At 42.0% G+C, this 21,527-nt stretch overlaps 2 protein-coding genes across 4 annotated transcripts; one reads left to right on the top strand and one right to left on the bottom strand.

Annotated features, from left to right (window-relative positions):
• Nucleotides 1–1,794: 1,794 nt before the first annotated feature.
• On the bottom strand, nt 1,795–11,083 carry LOC139445020 (uncharacterized). Of its 2 annotated transcripts, none has more exons than XM_071226078.1 (6): nt 10,962–11,083; nt 6,407–7,264; nt 5,727–6,102; nt 5,362–5,532; nt 4,347–4,685; nt 1,795–3,691 (listed from the first exon to the last, which is right to left on the bottom strand). In XM_071226078.1, exons 2-6 carry the CDS (start codon nt 7,249–7,251, stop codon nt 2,873–2,875), a joined length of 2,550 nt encoding a protein of 849 aa, XP_071082179.1. In that variant the 5' UTR covers nt 7,252–7,264; nt 10,962–11,083; the 3' UTR covers nt 1,795–2,872. The 2 variants fall into 2 exon arrangements, with proteins under 2 accessions (XP_071082179.1, XP_071082180.1); XM_071226079.1 differs by having other exon boundaries at nt 4,368–4,685.
• Nucleotides 11,084–14,060: 2,977 nt separating this feature from the next.
• On the top strand, nt 14,061–21,525 carry LOC139445165 (WASH complex subunit 1-like). 2 transcript variants are annotated; one of them, XM_071226281.1, is made up of 4 exons: nt 14,061–14,124; nt 14,827–15,411; nt 15,926–16,137; nt 16,985–21,525. In XM_071226281.1, exons 2-4 carry the CDS (start codon nt 14,879–14,881, stop codon nt 17,686–17,688), a joined length of 1,449 nt encoding a protein of 482 aa, XP_071082382.1. In that variant the 5' UTR covers nt 14,061–14,124; nt 14,827–14,878; the 3' UTR covers nt 17,689–21,525. The 2 variants fall into 2 exon arrangements, with proteins under 2 accessions (XP_071082382.1, XP_071082383.1); XM_071226282.1 differs by lacking the exon at nt 14,061–14,124 and adding an exon at nt 14,309–14,353.
• The last annotated feature ends 2 nt before the right edge of the window (nt 21,526–21,527 follow it).

The following is a 21,527-nucleotide window of genomic DNA, read 5'->3' as shown; positions in this document are numbered from 1 at the left end:
CTTCAGTGTGGGGCAGGATCGAAGCCCTAGAAACTCTCAGGAGTCAAGCTGCTTAACGTGGTCACCCATCCAACTACTCTCCGAGACCGACGTTGCTTAACTTCACCTGATTTGAGTGCCACCACGACATGATATTTAGTGGGTTGTTTTATTTATGTTAAATAGTGAGTGAGTGAGTGGGTATGGTTTTACGCCGCTTTTAGCAATATTCCAGCAATTTCACGGCAGGGGACACCAGAAATGGGCTTCACACATTGTACCAATGTCGGGAATCGAGCCCGGGTCTTCGGCGTGGCGAACGAACGCTTTAACCACTAGGCTACCCGACCGCCCCTTTATGTCAAATAGGAAGGTAGAGCGTTATTAGATAGTCTGTCATACCATATCATACCCTTTACAGGCCGCCGTCATATATCTGGATTATTGCATAATCCGAGGGGAAAAAACAAACAAACTTAATATCATTATAGTAAATGTATGATATTTCGGATAAACATGTTTTTTTTCAAATAAAGAAACATATTCATATGAAGTGAAACGATTGGGTTAAATTCCCAATTTGTTTAATACATATTTCTTTGTTTGTTGTGTAACACCACAGCTATGTGACGGCTGTCTGTAAATAATCGAGTCTGGACCAGACAATCCAGTGATTAATATCATGATTATCGATTCACGTAGTTAGGATACGATGACATGCATCATCCAAGCAAGCATGACCATCCCAACCCGTTAGTCGCCTCCTACGACAAGCACACTTGCCTCCTACGACAAGTATGGGTTACTGAAGACCTATTCTACCCCGGATCTTCACGGGTCTGTTTTATAAACGTTATCATTTATGTGCTAACGATTTATCTTCGCTGAGCGTTCGTCGTCCCGGATGTTAAAATTGTCGCCAAAAACATCAGATAATGTTCCTATATCGAACACATGTACAGTTCTAATACACAGTTCGATGTATTCATACGCAACGGGGGCGGTCGGGTAGCTTGGACGTTAAAGAGTTTGCTCGTTAAGCCGAAGACCCTGGTTCGATTCCCGACATGGTTACGTCGTGTGAAATCGTGTGATTTCTGGTGTCCCCCGCCTTGATATTGTTGGAATGTTGCTAAAAGCAGCGTAAAATCCTACTCACTCACTAACTAACTCACTCGCTCATACTCACGGTTTTAGTCAATTAAGAAGTATCAAATGAAATTTGATACCCTTTTTTAATTCTATTTTGACCAATCAGGATCAAGGATTCTTCAGTGTGATGGTAGAATTCATCTTTACCGCCATCATAAAACTCGAAGTGAGAACAGGGTTAAGTTTGACCTGACGGGCAAACGACCAAGCATCCCAACATCCTAACGTCTTGGTATCCGTAACGAATGGCCCACCGACTTTTAACGATTGTTACCGACGGACGCCTGGTGATGCTGGTCGTATAGGTTTATGAGTACCAGTTTGGTGAGTGAGTGAGTGAGTTATGGATTTACGCGGCTTTTAGCAATATTCTTGCGATATCTCGGCACAAGACACCAGAAATGGGCCTCACACAATATAACCATTTGGCGAATCACGAATTGTTCTCCAACATGTGTGAATGTACTCTCAGGGAGACAAAATTTAAGTTATAACGTTGCTAAATTATGGTGTCACTATTGACATCATAATGTAAATGTATATATGCTGTTTCAAAGTAGGCATTGAAGAAGAAAATTAAATTATTTCTGTTTTCCATTGCATATATTAATCTAATTAAAACGAGAGAGAAACAATATATACATATTAAACACACACACACTGCTGCCTTCACAATGTACATTGAAAATTTGATTAAAATACTGGACACACGTGAATCCATTAAAATGCAGATTTAGTGAAAATGGTTGCAATTGCCTTGCTAACACAAAAACATTCAACAATAGGGCATTCATTCACCTGGACATACCAGCAATGTTTTCACTAAAGTGTACCTTAATTTCTTTGTTAAACGGATTCAGTGATTCGCCCAACAAAGACTTCACATCTCATCACACCATGTGCCGATTTTTACCTGTCGAATCTGTGAATGTAAGTGGGAAATGAAAAAATTATTATCTTTTTCATTTTTCTTACATGATTCAGTTTAATTTTCATTCCAACTGACAACTTTTCATGGATTAAAAAAAATCATATTATTTCGACCTCGGGCCCTTTTGTTTCGGAATACAATGTAAGAGCATTTGCAAAGCACGTGCACCGACAACTCGTTGTCAACAGATATTTTCCAAACCTTTTCATGATTTTAATAAAGGTGCCCGCGTGATTTGATGCACTTCGCGATGTAAGACCCGTTTTATCACAACATGGATCTGGATTAAAGATCAGATCGTCTTGACTGGGCGCCACCGTTCTGCTTGAAACAAACGCAGGTGATGGAATCTGATTGGTCCGTAGGGGAGGCAGAGAAGGGACATAACTCGTTTTAACCAAGTAATTAAAACATAAGACCCAACACACAGGCAATCAGAATGGGCAAAAGGTGGCACTGATATATACAATCGGATCTCTTTTGAAAACGTCTATGAACAGAACGCACGACATTTTCTATTTTGTTCGACAACATATTGTTCTAAACGCGCGGCTTATTTAAGACAACGAAATCTAGGAAGGCATTGCTAGTTATGGATGCAATGAGTCTTTGAGTTATGGATGCAATTGTTCTGTATCAGTACTCCACACACGTCATGAAAAGTTATTTAGTACTATGGCGTCTCGTCCTCTTGGACTGTGAGCGTCCAATGTGATGGAGAAGATGATGGTTCCATAGTCGCCCGATGATTGTTCAAGTATCAATATCAAAATAAAATGGCAACTGAAAAGAATTCAAGATATTCTCAGTCTATTTAGCTGCCTTCTTCCCTTTGCCTCTTGCTTTTTTAGTGGGTGTTTTTGTCTTCTTGGTTGGTTTTGATTTTTTAGCGGGTGTTTTTGTCTTTTTAGTTGGTTTTGCTTTTTTAGCTGCCGCTTTAGTGGTTTTGGTTTTGGTCTTTGATTTCTTTACAGCAGCTGCCTTTGTCTCTTTAGATGCGCGTTTACCCTTAGAGGGGACAGCTTTTTTGGGTGTCGTCTTCTTGGGAGTGTTCCGAATCTTTTGGACACCGCTGATGAGAAAATTACTTCTTTCAATGGTTCTGAAGTTTTCAGCTGCTTTCGTGGGCTTGTTCCACGCATAGTCAAATATTGCGTTGATGCGATTGACTGTATCTAGGAAGAAGACGTTATCGGGCGGGTACACAGCCCTCCTGACATAGATCTGTGCTCCCCGTGCGACATTGCTGCTCACCGCGTCGAATGCACTTTTTTTCCTCAACAGGAATGAATCCCATACCTGTTTGTTTTTGAAACCCTTTGTAAATTTAAACAGTGTCGTGTAGATGCGCTTACGGTGGATCGGAGGTCGTACGCCGAGTTCGTAGATAGCCTGGACGTCGTGCTTACGCTGGAACAGGTCTGACCTCACGTATCCGTTAGCTCCTCTGAATACCCGTCTGTTGTCGCGGACGGACTCTGGAAGGGGATAATGGGGCTTGTGTTTGAGTGGGTAGATGGCGCGTTTCCAATCCGTCCAGCCCATGTTCATCACAAGATCATCTTTGTCGTCGTTGTCGTTGAAGCGACGGATGAATTTCTCATCATCTATAGTTTCACGCAGGAACTTCTGAAATAGAATATTATAGTTGAATAAGTTATCACTCAATCACTCAGTCTGATTCTTTGGGAAGGCTGTGCTTGCGCTACAATGACAGTGTACCCAGCCTACCAAAGGAACCAAGATGTCAATCACTTTAAGGGGATACCGCCATGCTGGGTTTGAACTCCTGTGGCGATTCAGGGTCAGATCTCCATGTACCCTATGAATGTCAAGAGCTGCCTAAAAGAAGAGTAACCCCGTGGTCAGTCAGTTACTTTGCTGTTTGTTGTGGAACGTCGGTTGTTCGATCACCCGCCGCGTCGTACAAGCACACACACACACACACACACACACACACACACACACACACACACGTGCATGCACGTCGCTATATAAGTGCAATAATCTTGGACGCGAAGTTAAACCCAATATAACCTCACCTCTTATCGACTCGAACTACTCGAAAGTCTATTTTCTTCTGATGTCTAGGTAATGCAATGCTGTACTTTTATGTTATCTTTTAATGCTTAATATCGGCACACACACCCCACACACACACACACCTCATTTCATCTGATGCTGTGGATTGTTTAATATACCAACTGGAAACTTGCTGACTGGCATTAAACAACATGCACTCAAGTACTTCTGATTTCTGAAACAATATGTTTGGTCTTCATACCTCAGATTTCTTTGTCTTTACCTTCGTCTTGGGCTTTTTCTTTTTCTTTGCTCCTCCATTTTTCTTTGCCGTTTTTGCTTTAGGTTTTGTTTTCCCAGCGCCCTTGACCTTCTTAGCCGCGCCTTTAGCCTTCACCATCGCTTTCAGTTTCTTCAGGGCTGTGACCTTCGAGCTGCCTGTTTTGACCCCAAGCAAGGTCTCCGTGGGAATTTTCATTAAGGACTGGGATAATGTCAGCGAAGGAGGATCAGATTCATCTCTCAGCGTCCCGAACAATCCCTCCAGATCCTTATTGATGGCCCCTCCCCCGTGGCGTCCCCGGACTTCATCCTCGTATGCCTGTAACACACAACAAGGAACTCTCTATGTCTAAGTGTCACGTTACACAGATCTATACTGCAGCATCACATACAGCCACCCACCCTCACATACCCACATCACAGCTGAACATCCCTTATATACCCACATCACAGCTAACCACCCTTACATACACACATCACAGCTAACCACCCTTACATACACACATCACAGCTGACCAGCTCTTACATACCCACATCACAGCTAACCACCCTTACATACCCACATCACAGCTAACCACCCTTACATACCCACATCACAGCTGACCAGCTCTTACATGCCCACATCACAGCTAGCCACCCTTACATACCCACATCACAACCCACCACCCTTACATACCCACATCACAACCAACCACTCTTACATACCCACATCACAGCTAACCACCCTTTTAAATCCATATCACAGCTAACCACCCTTACATACCCACATCACAGCTGACCAGCTCTTACATGCCCACATCACAGCTAACCACCCTTACATACCCACATCACAACCAACCACCCTTACATACCCACATCACAACCAACCACCCTTAGATACCCACATCACAGCTAACCCACCCTTTTAAAAACATATCACCATATCTAACCACCCTTGCATACACAGATCACCTGTGTAGCTGGAATAATGTGATGCGAAGTATCAATTCACTCACCCCGAGGAGGTCCGCTCCCCTCTCCCTGTAGCAGATAGCCATGATCATGTCGAAGATGTTAGAGAACTGATCCAGTAGCAAGTGGCGACCCAGAGTGATGCGGGCCATTTGTCCCCAAAATTGGTCTGCATCCGTGATTCCCCCAGTCTGCACGCCATAGATGCGGACTCCCTGCACGAGGGAACGTGATAATTTGTTAACCAACTGGTTTGTCCCGACTTGAAGTATAATACGCAATAGGAAATTTAGAATATGGGTTACATTTCTTACCCAAAAGTACAAGTAACGAACTTCAAATTTAATAGGGAACACGATAACAGTTAGTATGCCCTTCATTGTGTCCGGGACGTGTATATCCCACATACCATATCTCTCAGAGCCCTGCACTCTGTCTTCCAGTCAATGTTCTCCTCATTCTGAGGATCATCCGCCTCGTGGGGGGTGGCGTCCCCGATCATCACCAGGGAACGCTGACTCCCTGGAGTCCAAGACAGAACGCTCTGACAGCGTCTCAGCACCACCTCGTAGGCCTCAGGGAAGTCACCACCTCCGGTAGGCTTTACGTCTCTTATGAACTTGCAGATCTCGGGGGTGGAGGCGCCGAAGTCGATCCACTGAACAACGTAGTTGCTGGCGTCGCAGTAGTCGCCATGGGCGAAGATGGCGATACGAATGCCAGGGATATCTGCTTGGAGACGCTGAACCATGTCCTGGATTTGGCTTCGAACCTGCTCCAGACATCTGACAAAACACAACACCGTTTCAGCAAAGTCATTTGTAATATTTATGATAAAATGATAGAAGTCGGTCTGTGTCCGGTGAAGCCATTTTTCAGCTATACTTTTAATATATACAATCCGTTGATTAGGGACAGATTATATCTGAAAATACATACACGTGTGTCTAGACAATTAGGGGGGGGCAGGTTATTCTTCAGGCACGCGTCAAACAGGATTATATTTAGGCAGTTCATAGATGGGATTATCTTTTTGGTAAAAGATCTTACGCCCAACAGAAGGAAAGTACATGGGAGGCCAGTTCTCACCTCATCATGGAGCCTGTCGTGTCAAATGAGAAGACGATCTCCATGAGTCCCCCAGGTGGAAGGGGGATGTCCACTACGACTGCACCGTCACCATTCTCGTCATCAGCAGCAGCTGCAGCTGCAGCTTCTTCAGCGGCGGCACTGATGAGGCTGGCAGACTTCTCCTTCGTCAGCGATGGTTTGGACAGAGACTTACTGAGACTGAGAACCTTCTCCAAAGCGACTCCAGTCTCGGACCCCGCTTTCGACGACACAGACATGGACTTGGACGACGACTTGCTGAGAGATGGGACGTCTCCACCGCCGATGACGATGCTGCCTCCTCTGCTGATGCTCTTACAGATGAGGGGCGTCTTTGTACTGGTGGATGTCTTGGACAATTCCTTGCTTATTGCAGCAGGTGCTTCAGAGAAACTGGTGGTGCGACCGACAGTTGACCCAGAGGCCAACCGGGTCAAGGTCGTAACTCTATCGTCACCTTCAACGATGGACACGGTTTTAGGCAGTGAAGGGGCAGTAACGACCTCGCCTACAATAGACCCTTTCTTTGACAAACTCTTCTTGTCAGAAAGAGGTGAAGCCGACTTGGATTCTTTATCTTCGAGGGTTACAGTGGGGGTTCTTCTCAATCCCGGGGGAGGGGACGCGTCTCCTGATCCTCCGGGGCTGGTGCTTTCTTTCGTCGTTTTTCTTTTAAGACTTGGCCATTTTGGTAGAGGCAGCGGTGGTCGGATGGTGGATTCCTCCCTGACAGGTTTCACTGTGGTGGACGTTCGCTGTTTGGTCAGTTTACTGACCGGTTCATAAGGCGAAGCCCGTGATGCCCTACGTTTAATCCCCGGCATGTTGCTGGGTTACCTACAACATAGAGAGGCTGAATTACCTGATGCAGGCTAACGAGTGTATTAAAATAACAAAAACCACGTTATTTTCTAGACCGTCCCCGAAATCCACCCCCAAGATATCAATAATTCTTCACACAACTTATTGTTTACTCTAGATAATATATATGGCTTATTCTTCCGGCTATTGATCTCGTACACAATTTAACCGTTTGTTATAAGAGTATTTAAAAAGAATATAAAACGCCATTTAGATTGAGGTGTAAAGGATAGTCTTATCGTCGAATTCTTTTGAAATTGTATGACTTCTATTAGTTTGGGGCATTTAATCCCACCATCTTACGTATCACATACTATTTTTTATCTTTTTATTTTGTCCGGTTTATTTCCCCACAAGAATCTGAAACATTTATGTTGAAATTTATCAATTATTTAGTTTGGGTAAATAGGGTAAGAATAGAGTTCCGACAAAAATTGTTAGGTGTCTTATTAACAACATTATCTTCCCGAGGCAAGAGAGTTAACCGACTTTAAAAGTCCAGTTTCCACCCTTGCCGAACTAGGCTGAAATTCTTGGGCTCGATCGTAGCGCCACCAGTGGTTATAACGAGTTATGTCCCTTCTCAGCCTCGATCGTAGCGCCACCCGTGGTTATAAGGAGTTATGTCCCTTCTCTGCCTCTCCTACGGACCAATCAGATTCCATCATTTGCGTTTGTTTCAAGCAGAACGGTGGCGCCCAGTCAAGACGATCTGATCGTTCATCCAGATCCATGTTGTGATAATACGGGTCTTACATCGCGAAATGCATCAAATCACGCGGGCACCTTTATCAAAAACATGAAAAGGTTTGGAAAATATCTGTTGACAACGAGTTGGCGGTGCACGTGCTTTGCAAATGCTGCAATCGACCGAAATCTGCGCGACATTTTACGAACCTGATTTTGATTTCGTTGCGCGATTTTGATTGGACAATGCAAAGACTCGTTAGTCCAGTCAAAATGTAACTCCATAATCCCAGCCTAGTTCGGCAAGGGTGGAAACTGGACTTTTATAGTCAGTTAACTCTCTTGCCTCGGGAAGATGTGACAACATTGACATCAGGGTTTCACATTGCTTGAATCTGTTTTCGTAGTTAATATCCACCATATCATCCATATCAAGACAGACTTATGTGCCCAATAATTCAAAAGGTTCCTCTATCCAGCCTAATTTCCATTTCGAGCGGAGTTTCATTTTTTTTATCCTTTCTTTGACCCAATCCATATTAACTTTGTCTTATCTATGTTTACTTTTAAACCTGAAAAGCACGCGAAGAATGTACACGCAGAACAACGTACAGGCGTTGTTCAACACCATCAAGTGAGCAGGATGTGTCATCTGCATATTGTACTAGGAGTTGCTCAATGTCACCAGTTCTTATTCCCTTTATCTCCTGGTTATTTCCTATAAGTTTTGCTAGTATTCCTACACAAAGGATGAATATATAGGATGATAAGGGATCTCCTTGACGGCATCCTTCTTGATATGTCAAAGAATGAGAAACCAAACCCATTGACAAGAACTCCTGATTGTATTCCATTGTAGAAAGTATGTATCCATTGTTTGACTCTCCAGTAACTCGGTATTTCTTTATGAAAATCCAATCGACAGTATCGATTGTTTTTTTCAAAATCGATATTACCATATACATTGTATTTCTAAAACAAACTTGGCTTGCAAGATAAATACTATAATGCACAGATGCCAAGATGTGATATGTTATGTCGGACTGTTCTCTCAAAGACAATTCTTAGTTCTGTCAAAGTAACGAAATAATTAAAACCAACCATGTCCTCACAATAGAACAATGATTATTTCGGGAAACAAAGCATGAATGGCTGCTACAAGAACATGTATGCTGCTATTTGAATATCAAAAACCGCCTCCGTGGTCTTGTGGTAGAGCGTCCGCCCGGAGAGCGGAAGGTCCGGGGTTCGATCCCAGGCCGCGTCATACCAAAAGACGTTAAAAGATGGTACTTGTTGTTACCCTGTCTGGCGCTCGGCATTAAGGGGCTAAAACAAGGACTGGTCGGCTCGGAGTCAGTATACTGTGTCTGAGTGTCTGAATGTTAAACTGCGGCATGGTATCTCAGTGGGCTAGCACTATAAATCGGCATCAGTCCGGACTAGTCCAAGCAGCGACACAGTTTCCAATTCACTTACTCACTGTTTGGACTCGAGTGTAATGTTTCTTATAATGCATGACCGAACCTGCTTAGGTCCCTTTGATCGTCTAGTTTGTAACTACTTGAAACCGGTTCGTCTACTGAGCATGTGCTCGTATATAAATAGGTCGTCATTTGCCTCCTAACGATCACGCAACCGAAACAAACCGATTTCTGTGTGTGTGTGTGTGTGTGAGAGAGAGAGAGAGAGAGAGAGAGAGAGAGAGAGAGAGAGAGAGGGGGGGGGGGGGGGGGAGAGAGAGAGAGAGAGAGAGAGACTGCCTAAACAACGGTCATCCGTCATGCCCGAGAAGTTCTCACCCTGGATACACACAGTGCGTCTGTGTGTGTGTGTGTGTGTGTGTGTGCGTGTGCGTGTGCGTGTGCGTCTGTGTTGTGTGTGTTTTAGTTCGTAATAACCGTAGTTCGTTATAAGCATATGTGCATCAAATGGGCGTGACTAAAAAATAAGTTCGTTATATCGGTAAGTTCGTTATAAGCGTCTTCGTTATAAACGTAGTTTACTGCATACCCATACCTGTACATCCCTGTTATGTCGGAATGAACAAAAACTGACAGCAAATACAAGGTGGATGTACACAGTGTTATTGATGTGCTCTCTAACATATTGGGATTTACGACGATGTAGTGAGGTGAGGTGAAATGGGGTTTAACGTCGCGTCCAAGATTATTGCACTTATATTGCACGTGTGTGTGTGCTGATGCCGATTTATAGAGCTAGCTCACTGAGATACCATGCCGCAGTTTAACATGAATACCCCACTCAGACACATGTGGTATACTGACTCCGAGCCGACCAGTCCTTGTTTTAGCCCTTTAATGCCTTAATGAGCGCCAGACAGGGTAACAACAAGTACCATCTTTTAACGTCTTTCGGTATGAAGCGGCCGGGGATCGAACCCCGGACCTTCCGCTCTCCGGGCGGACGCTCTACCACTAGACCACGGAGGCTGTCCGATGTAGTGTGGGGAATGTGTAGTAGATCAATACATGACGGCCCGCATCCATCACTCCCTTCACGCCGGGATGTACTATATGGGTGTATAGTTAGCGGACATCTTGACAAGACGCCGTCTTCGCTGCCTGCAGGTTCTCCGCGTATTAATCATTAACGAGCATATGCAGAACTGAACAAGAAATATAACTGCCAGTGTCAATATGGAGGTGCATGTCGGAAACGCATTATCGTGAACTCGCCAACACACCCTGAACACATCAACATTTTAAAACGGAAGTCGTGTATCAGTTGGCAAGGTAACCGGCTCATGGGGATTTGAAGGTATTACATAACCCAAAACCACTGCACCCGCATGTTAAACTATACACATAAAAAAAAAATGAAAATCAAACAAACAAAAATAATATAGGTCAGGATGACATCGCTTCTGCTACGCCCTTCTATACAGAGAGGCAGTGCGTATTTATCAGTGAGCCACTGACTTACCTGTTTTAGCATACCGACTGTCAACGCTTGTAGCACTCACCTTGTTCTTTCTGTTAAACCTCTGCTCCCGTGTCCCGTATATGATGCACCTGTGGTTATATAGACTATATATGTATTTTTCAAATTGCCAGTCAGCTTAGGTATGTCACAATAGAACACGTTCGCAAGTCTGGGCTTGATGGCATTGTTCAAATGAGACGGTAAAGCCCCGTTATAGCGCGTGATCGCTGTCCATCGTATATAGTATCTGGTTGTTTTATCTACCGTGACGGTTTTTTTTGCGGTGTATGGAATTTTGATAGGAGATCTGTATGTTTTTCATGACCGCAAATGAAATGAAGGGAACATTAGTTGATGAATAAATTGCTTTAAAAGGAGACAATCTAGTAAATCGTCTCGAAATGTGAGCTGTTCGACCAAGGTCGTTTGTATAGCGCATGTGCAGTGCCTGTGACTGACATATTACGTCACTCTTTGAGCAGAAGATATTCTACATAATATATTATAGGTGATATTATATTAAGAAATATACGACGATTTGGGGTTGTTTATCGGACAGTTAAACACTGCGGGGAGAAAAGACCATGAGGGGCGTGCGATAAACAACGACCACGAGTGTCTTATATGATTAGTGATTCTCACCCGTGTGTCTTTTGATATCAAATATATTAACACGAGTTGATAAAAGTGGGAAAACTCCGAGGCTTGCAGAGGGTTTTTTCCACTTTTATCAACGAGTGTTGATATATTTGATATAAAAAAAACACGAGGGTGAGATTTTATTTATCATCCATCATCATTCTTCCAACTTTTTCAGTTTGTAGAAAGTATTAAGCAGTGTCTTAAGTGTAAAAAGTACTGCTAACAGCTTCAGTAGCAGAGCCATAAGTGATGTCATTTGATTGTGACGTCATGGTAACCAATGACGTCACATTGGTCTGCAAAGCACTGTAAGGAGAACATTTAGAGAACTATGACGTCACACACACACACACACACATATATATATATCTATATATATCTATATATCATATATATAAATGGACGTGTCCAACACTGCCGAGGTCGGGTTCTATTCGGCGTGTCATCATCATCATCATCATCATATATATATATGATGATGATGATGACACGCTGAATATATATGATGATGATGATGATGATGATGATGATGATGATGACACGCTGAATAGAACCCGACCTCGGCAGTGTTGGACACGTCCATTTTACGAACAGGTGGGTGATGTAAGGTGAAATTGGGTCCAAAATCATTGCACTTATATAGCGACGTGCATGCACGCGTGTGCGTGTGTGTGGCTGCTTGTACTAGTCCGGACTGATGCCGATTTATAGTGCTAGCTCACTGAGATACCATGCCGCAGTTTAACATGAATACCCCACTCAGACACAGTATACAGAGAGCGCCAAACAGGGTAACAACAAGTACAAGCACCAACGATCTCGGATTAACGAGACTTGACTGTACAATCTTTGAACGTCTTTTGATATGACGCGGCCGGGGATGGAGCACCGGACCTTCCGCTCTCCGCGGACGCTCTACCTCTTGACCACGGACGAACAGGTGGGTAAAGCTTGGTATTAACTGCATAAATTCTCACAATCCTCTCGTCGATTATCTGTATCTTTTCTCCCAATACCTATTGTTATATCTCGCCAACATCTGGATGCAATCGTTCGGCCATAGCGTTTATTTGCGTTGTCTAGCAACATCTAAGGGGAACAACTCACAAGACACTTCCCTCTCAAATGTAACGTCGTCCAATGTATGACGTCATCAAGTTGCGCGAAAATGTTCGAATCTCCAGAAATGACGTCACGACAGAACATTGTTTTATCGTGAAATAATGCACGATTCGTTCTTCATTGTTCTTCGCGATTTATGGCGCGAAGCTATCTTATATATGTTCATGGCATACGATGTTTACAACTCGAGTATCCAAATTCCGATATTTTCCTCGGTAATGCTCGGGAAATACCGGAATTTAGTTCCGGTTGTCGTAACATGGTATGACAGGAACACGAATATAATGTTCTATTTGTTACCGAAAAAGATGTCTACATACAGAGACGAATTTTAGTGTTTACCAATAAGGACAGCAAGTCGCAACAGCAGCGGAACCACAATTTGCCGAATGACGTCAACAACTTTCAGTTCATTCGTCACCACTCGCCCCTTAATGCCATGTAAATAACGTGATTTATGATTTTCTAACAGCGCAAAGACGTACACATTGTATATGCGTCTTTGAACAGCGGCATAAAACCTCACTCATTCACGCTATGTGTAAATACTCTACTTGTAGAGCTAATCAGTGACATGAGATTCCTCAGAGCAACCGACCGCCTCCGTGGCCTAGTGGTAGAGCGTCCGCCCGGAGAGCGGAAGGTCCGGGGTTCGATACCCGCGACCGCGTCATACCAGAAGACGTTAAAAGATGGTACTTGTGGTTACCCTGTCTGGCGCTCGGCATTAAGGGGCTAAAACAAGGACTGGTCGGCTCGGAGTCAGTATACTGTGTCTGAGTGGGGTATTCATGTTAAACTGCGGCATGGTATCTCAGTGAGATAGCACTATAAATCGGCATCAGTCCGGACTAGTACAAGCAGCCACACAAACACACACACGTACATGCACGTCGCTATATAAGTGCAATAATCTTGGACGCGACGTTAAACCCCATTTCACCTCACCTCATAGCAACCACACATAAAAAGGGTACACACACACACACACACTAGTACATAAATGCATTATGCGGGGATATATTTTCAACAACAATAACACAGATTGTTTCGCGAATGTTATGCATTCATTATGTTTTATGTTAAAGGCAGATTGAGTCTGTTGTAGAGTTCTTATTGTTCTTGTAACTGCTTTTCACCAAGAAGTTGTCTTTAGAATTAATCACGACATTGTGATATACAGTGTATATACAAATTATCACAATGAATGCTCCCTAAAAGGTGACGTAATTGTAGGTCGTCTTGACTGAAGCATTTTGATGGGTAAACTTATTATTTCAATATCTAAATAATTTCACGTACTAAAATGCCCAAATTGCAGCGTCATTAAGGTACCCACTGCTTCTGCAATATTCGTTTAAATCAGCTCACATCGGAAATAGAAAACTCACGTGATTTGTCACATGACACAAAAGGCTAAAGATGGCGGCGTATGCAATGTGAGTATTTCATTAGTGACACAAAATTATCTTTAATAAACAGGAAGAGTTCATAAGATGTTGTCATTTGAACAGTCTACCGATTAACAACATCTGCATGAACTGGAAAGTTAATTGTATATGTCTGTTTCATTAGGTGGTAATATTCACGAGCAATCTTACAAATACATCGTCATCTGGAAGTAATTGTTACAACGCCCCTTGAAGAGGAGAAAAAAATGATTTTCTTGTTGAGTAAATATGTAATTTTCATTGTTAGGTATTTTTGTTTGTTTACATGTTTACTTTGAAAAGAATTTGAAAACAAATGAAACGTCAATGTTTTACATACGTTTTCTGATGATATGTTGATAAACCAAAATATTGACATATCATCATTGATGTTCATTGAGATCTTTAATGTCTTTACCTCTGTAATTTCCATTACAACAAACACATGTGTTAAAATATTTGGAGAATTAATACAGTGACATCATACTGTCAGAAATTAATTCACTTTGCTGAAATGTAGATTTCTTTATTTTTCTTTACCACTGATGACTTTGGGCCTGTAATAATATGCTGTATGTTTGGAGTGAGTATGGGAAAATGTGGACTAGAAGATATATCCAGTACACATTAATTATCAAGCTTGATCATCATGTGAACTTTTTATCCTGAAATTGTATGTATTTTGTAAAATGTTATTTTTTTTATTTTCAGAAGAACACAGTGACATCTGTTTACATTTAATTGAGGAATATTGCATGTATAGATGACGATCATGAATAGTAAGGGCTTTAATGTCCCGGGAATTCCACCCGACCTGCGGCGTGAAGAAACTGTAATGCAAATAGCAGATTCTCTGGACTATTTAGACAAAGTAGCAAACGACATCTTTAACAGGATTAACAGTCGTGTAGCAGACAACAAAGCAAGACTACAAAAAGTGAATGACAGAGTGAACTTGGCACATGCCAGAGTAGAGAAATTGAAAGGCAGCAATAAGGCCACCAAGGTGTTTGCTTGTGCTAAGTACCCAGCTGGGGACGGCATTGAGGACTATAAATCGTTATTCAAAGACACGGCTGGTCTGAAGGAACCCAAACACAGTCACTACAGGTTACAAGCCAAACATCAAGTTGTGGATGATAGAGTTATTCGAGAGAAGCTCCTCTACTACAATGTTCACCTGGACTTAAAGCGGAAGAAGAAAAGCGGGGAAGATAAGGAAGAGGGACTTGGGGGACTGCCCAAAGTCCTACCCTCCGTCAGTTCTCTGCTTCTCTTTAATACCTCAGAAAACCCGTAAGTGGGAGTGACATTCCTGTGTTTGATTATTGATTATGCAAAACTAATGTAACAATTGAACATTATTGTAGATCAGTTGATTGAGGGGTATTTGATATCAAATGTTAATTTTGGATGTTCATCTGTGATAAATCTATACCTTGTATGTTAATTATTAAATACAAACATATAAAGTGATATGAAACAAAAAAAGATATTTTACTAAAAGCAAATGATATTTATATCCTGAAAAATTCTCAAACTATTATTTACACTTCGTCATGATAAGAGCTTAGTCATAAAATACGCATGGCATGAGAAACCAAAGTAAGGCTAGTTTATGTCCATCGTGGCAGGGACATGTTTCTGACTACGGTTAACCTGTGTGGCTGCTGAAGTGTTTATGGTGGAGTCTCTAGGCCTTATGTTATGATAACTCAAAATAGTATTTAACATGTGATAGTGATGTTGAGAGACCTCATTGCAGGCATGAAGTTTCCACGTTTCATGATGCCTGTGATTTCACTCCTAGGTACAAGAAGTATGTTATGCTAGACCCCCTAGGTGTGGTGACCAAGACGCGGGCAGCCATTGAGGAAGAGGAGGCGGGACTAGCAGATGCTCCCAGCACCATCGTACAGCGTGAGGAGCTTCAGAGACAGGCCGCAGAAAGCTTCTTCTACATCCCTGACATCGGCACTGTCCCAGAAATAGCTGTACCCGATTTTCTACCTAATCTCCTGGGTATGGTTCCATTGATCATTTGATGATGATGATGTACTGTGATGAACTCCAGATGCTTGACTGGGTTTCGAGCAAATCTCACACAAATTATTTCCTGGACATATTGGATTGCAGCTCATTAGGGGCTATCTGCCTGATTAATGAACAATTTCTTGAATTTCAAACTTCAGTTGTTAAAAAACTAATTCATTGTTTTAAAATTTGGTATGAAATTGTCAATAATCATGATTATTATAAAATATTCTTGAGGGACCCAAAACCTTTCATTTTTGTATTCCTTGATTAGGTATCAATAACATGGTGAGGATGAATATTACATTGTACAATTAATTAGTCTTGACAAGGTCAATATGTGACAACAAGAACTCAAGGACCCAACCCCTGAGGTGGTCTGTCCTGTCCTGGCAGACCACTGAAGGGGTCGGGTCCTCCGGTCCTTGTTTTTGCATAGTGACATCATCAAGAGTAATCATTCGTTTTCTTATACCGAAATTCACTTTAAAGTTTATGATGTCTTTAAACCACCCTCTGTTTCATGCGAACCATGAAATATCCATACCAGTTGCCATGTTCATGTTTTCTAGCAGATGAGTCAATATTCATCACGTGACAAGTCAATAATGATCATTTGTTGAGTCAACATTCAAGATCAAATGTCAGTCACATAATTTGGGGGTCTGAAATGTATTGTTTTGTCACATGGTTCAGATGAACCAATGGAATTGCAAGATTCTTAATCGAGGTATAACAATACATTTTCATTAGTATCCTTTGCTCTCAGGTACAAGATGGTTTGAACATAGAGTGCTATTATGGGGAATGGAATAATGAGTGTTTTATGTTTCAGGTGTTGCTGATGATCTGTCATTCAGTGCAGACCAGGGTCCATCGATTGCTCCCTCTGTTCTGGCCTCCAACATTCCTGAATTGCCCTCCGTGGACCTACCTGAGGCTGTACCACCTGGGCCTGCAGCCCTTGGGGGTGATGCTCCTCCTCCACCCCCTGCACCACCAGGACCACCACCCCCAGGTCCACCTCCATCAGCGCCACCACCCCCACCTCCACCACCCCCGCCCAGTGACGGTGGTGCTCCCCCTCCTCCTCCTCCTCCTCCACCTCCACCACCCCCAGCTCCTCCAAGTAATGACCTTAGCTCTGCTCCGGCCGAGGTAGCAGCACCTTCTGATGGGCGAGCAAGTCTGTTGGATTCCATACGCAAGGCTGGGGGTGCAGGGAAGGCTAAACTGAAGAATGTGAAAGATAAGAAGAAAGAATCCAAGAAGAAGAAACAAGAGGAGAAGTCGACTGGCGGAGGAGGAGGGGGAGGCGGTGGAGACCTCATGTCAGATCTGTTTGCCAAACTGACCATGAGGCGTAAAGGCATCTCGGGGACAGTCAAGCCAGGCGCAGCTGGAGGGGGTGGAGTAGAGAAGGCAGAGTCTTCTTCTAATGGAGGAGGGGGAGGAGTGATGGACAAGATCTCCTCGATGATTCCTCCCCCACCCAAACCAGGGGATGGTGCTGCAGAAGCTGAAGACGACTGGGAGTAGAGCCATGTTCAAAGTCAATCACTGGGAAGCTATACGCGATGAAATGATACAAGTACATATGTGCAAACAATGTGTATTACACAAAACTTTCTTCATTTCTTGATTTTCTTCTTGCAATGAAGGCATAAAACTAATCATTTTATAAAACAAATAATTATTTAAAAATTTGTTTTTTAAATATGTTTCTGAAATTTCTTTACATGGTACTGTGAAACCATGTTATCGGCATGGCACTGGTATCAGTGACATTATAAGTATTATGAATCATGCTGTGTAATGCAATGTAATCTGTTATTATGTACAGATAATAGTTCTTGTAAAGACAAAGTGAGGGTTTCACTGGTAAAGTTTATGATTTGCACTTGACGGATTAGAAAGAATCTGTATACCGTATTCAACGTAATAAGTGCCCCAGTCTTATAAGCGCCCATGGCGATATTTGCTAATATATTGCCTACTGAACAATCTCAATTAGCACCCCTTCCAATTGATCAATGTACACTTATTTATTCGTGTATAATACGCACTCATATGTTATATGCACCCTTAATTATGGGCAATTAAATTCTGGAAAAATATATCTGTCGTATATAAACATTTCAGGCTGTCAGCATAAACCACAAAATTTACGATCTTTCAAATCTGTATTTTTTCACAAAAATAATATTCTAATATGAGTCCCCTTTTTCTAATTTTGAAAGCGCCCTGGGCGCTTATTACGTCGAATACGGTAGCTTGAATTTCTCAAATCAATAATTGTTGGACAATTGAAATACTTCCTGAAACTTCACTTCCTTTACCATGAAGATAAAGGTTGTGCTTGACAGGTTAAGTTGACTGTCAAGTATTCAATAGTGATACCTGTCAGTGCAGCCCTGTATGAAATTAATATTGAGCCATGTTATTGTGGGATGACAAGATTGCTTCACCTCAGACTAATGCATATCTGTCAAAATGGCACAAATCGTTTGTCATCTGTGTAATGAATGTTCAGTGCTCAAACATTGAAACTGTTAATGTTAATTGTTACACACTGAAATTTTATCTTTTATGTCAGATTGTTATTTTGATATGGGGAAGGTAAAGAGTATCTACATATGAGGAGGACCTGTTAAATGTGGGTTATAGTTACAGTTTGCCTTCATTACCGTACTTAACAGCTTTAAAACATTTCAGAATTGTTATGATGATCAACTTGTCTGTATTTTTTTCAGATGGAAAAAATATCAAATACAGTATATCTTGATGCAAAATCAGACTTCCAAGTTTTTATCCTTTAGATTTCTGTCTCTAGATTGCCCTGTACAAAGAGATGTGTAGAGAATCTCAATCAAGTGTCTAATATATCAACACAAAGTAATAAGAGTTAAAAACTCTGAGGCTTGACAAACTTTAAACTTTATCGAGTGTTGATAAATTTTCATATGAAAAGATACAAGGGTGAGATTCTATTGATCGTCCCAAATGATTCTTCAAACTTTTCAAGTTTGTAAACAGTAAAAAGCAGTCTCTTGAGCTTAAAAAGTACAACTTGCCAGCTTCTGTGGTAGAGATTAGCGAAGTCATTTGATTGTGACGTCATGGTAACCTCATTAATGACATCACAATGGCTTGCAAAGCATTATGATGTGTCTTCATTGCAGAAATATCTCCGAGCTGATAACATTTGATCAAACCAAGAAGTCACTCGGGTGACAATTGGCTAAAAAGAGTTGATTTCAAATCTGTATCTATACACACTCAGAATCAGATCTTAGTGCTCGCTACTAATACACAAACTTTAGTGAGAACTAAAATCTGAATTTAATTAGATTGGTATCTATACATTAAAAATGTCGCAATTAATTAACTGCCAAAAAAATGTCTGTTAAAGAATGGCCGGATTTTAGTACAAGTCATGGTCTTAGTTGGGAATGAGATGATGATGATGATGATGATGATATTTACTGTTATCCCGTAAGAGGCGACTAACGGGATCAGGTTGTCAGGGTCTCTGACTTGGTTCATGCATGTCATCGTATCCCAATTGCGTGGATCGAGGCTCATGTTGTCAATCACTGGATTGTCTGGTCCAGACTCGATTATTTACAGACCACAGTCATATAGCTGGAATATTGCTGAGTGTGGTGTTAAACAACAAATAAACAAACATCCTTGATGCTGTGCTATCAATAGTATCTATGGGCATAATAGAAGAAAACATACCATGGGTCACGTACTTCATTTGTTTCCTCCTGCCACATTTAGCTGACATGCCGTGATATAACTGGAATACCATCCAAAACCAATCGTTCATTTGTTGTAAAAATAACAAATCATTTCATATCAGACAATAATCAGAATTACCCCCCTGACTCCCTGACATGTTCCCTAACAATCTGCGTTTCCTGGGACTTAGCTACATAGTAGGCTTAGTTACCATGTTGGTTAATGCAAGGATATCTATGTTGGTGCAAGTATTAAATTATACAACTATTAATGATTGCAATGGTCATACTTATGTTGAAAACAAAATCACCAATGGGTATTCCTAGTTAGAACAGGTCCCTCGCAACTTATGCTGGTCCTAGGAGGTAAGGGGGCAGTGGGGTAGCCTAGTGGTTATAGTGTTAGTTCATTATTCCGAAGGCCCGGGTTCAATTCCATGGGTATAATGTGTGGAGCCCATTTATGGTGTCCATGTGATATTGCTGAAAGCTGCGTTATACCATATTCACTCACTCACTCGTAGGAGGTAGGAGGCGACAAAAAGGACGGGGTGGTCAGGCTCGGTGAGGAATATTGCTTCAAGTGAAAATCAACGAGTAGGGGTTTTAACCAGTGGACTTTACTCCACAGCCCAACACGCACACTGTTGTATTGTGTGGTATCTGTGTTTCACGATAACTAGTAACCACTGGGTTGTTGATGTAGAAATTACTCCTTGTTCCAGTATCACCAGTGATGCTCGGCTGGGACATTATCAAGGATCTGGTCAAAACACGCTGGTATTGCTTGTGTATGTCGTTTCCAGTAGTAATTGCAGATGCATGTTGTTGTTTTTAAAACATTGAAACAAAGTACAGTCAAGTCTCGTTAATCCGGCACTCGTTAATCCGACAATCGGCTTTATCCGACACAAATGATGGGAACCAATTTAAACAGTGCTATTTAGACCCGTTAATCCGACAGTCTTGCACTCAGACTCACCTAATGTGTAACAAATTGCTGAAATCACTCATTAATCAGTCTCGTTAATCCGTTAATCACACAGTGATCAGCGTACTCCGTGGTCATCTGCCCGCGAGTACACAGACCTGTGTTTTGATGCAAGATGAGTTGGCGAGTAACTGCATATTTCACATGTTCGTATCGTTATCTATCGTGTAGTTGTCCAATTTTCGATCACGAACGTTGATAATACCTAATTTTGTTTATCTGACATACTCGTCAATCCAACATAATCATATACAACCAACAATGTCGGATTAACGGGACTTGACTGTATTCTTTATGACTGCAGTGACTGAAGAATACTGCAGGCACTTCATGACGACACACGCCATGCTGTTTATCATACTATATACTGCCAAGGACAATCACAAACATGGAGCCACTGGAAGGTGTTCAAGACCCTGAATGGCTTGGTACCCATTCAAATTAAGTTCTATGCGGTCAGTCGGGGCTTGTCAAGTGTGTCAGGTGACATGCTAAGCAGCCAGTAGGTTGATGATCGGGGATACATTTGTTACATAAATGTGACCCGATGGGGAAGTACATGGAACATCTATACATTCTGTTGAATATTTGTAATTAATATTGTAGATGCAAATTATAAGACAGAATAAACTTTCTATACT

The sequence above is a fragment of the Haliotis cracherodii genome, unplaced genomic scaffold, assembly GCF_022045235.1.
Source record: "Haliotis cracherodii isolate W230 unplaced genomic scaffold, xgHalCrac1.p SCAF_6, whole genome shotgun sequence".
NCBI classification, from domain to species: domain Eukaryota; kingdom Metazoa; phylum Mollusca; class Gastropoda; order Lepetellida; family Haliotidae; genus Haliotis; species Haliotis cracherodii.
Note: the sequence above shows the minus strand (reverse complement) of the source record. Positions and strands in the feature narration are given on the sequence as shown.

Coding starts and splice junctions, on each gene's coding strand:
- LOC139445165 (XM_071226281.1), top strand. CDS start 14,879: ATGACGATCATGAATAGTAAGGGCTTTAATGTCCCGGGAATTCCACCC. Junction 15,412..15,925: donor TTTAATACCTCAGAAAACCC/GTAAGTGGGAGT, acceptor TTTCACTCCTAG/GTACAAGAAGTATGTTATGC. Junction 16,138..16,984: donor TTTTCTACCTAATCTCCTGG/GTATGGTTCCAT, acceptor TTTATGTTTCAG/GTGTTGCTGATGATCTGTCA.
- LOC139445020 (XM_071226078.1), bottom strand. CDS start 7,251: ATGCCGGGGATTAAACGTAGGGCATCACGGGCTTCGCCTTATGAACCG. Junction 6,103..6,406: donor ACGACAGGCTCCATGATGAG/GTGAGAACTGGC, acceptor GTGTTTTGTCAG/ATGTCTGGAGCAGGTTCGAA. Junction 3,692..4,346: donor TAAAGACAAAGAAATCTGAG/GTATGAAGACCA, acceptor ATTCTATTTCAG/AAGTTCCTGCGTGAAACTAT.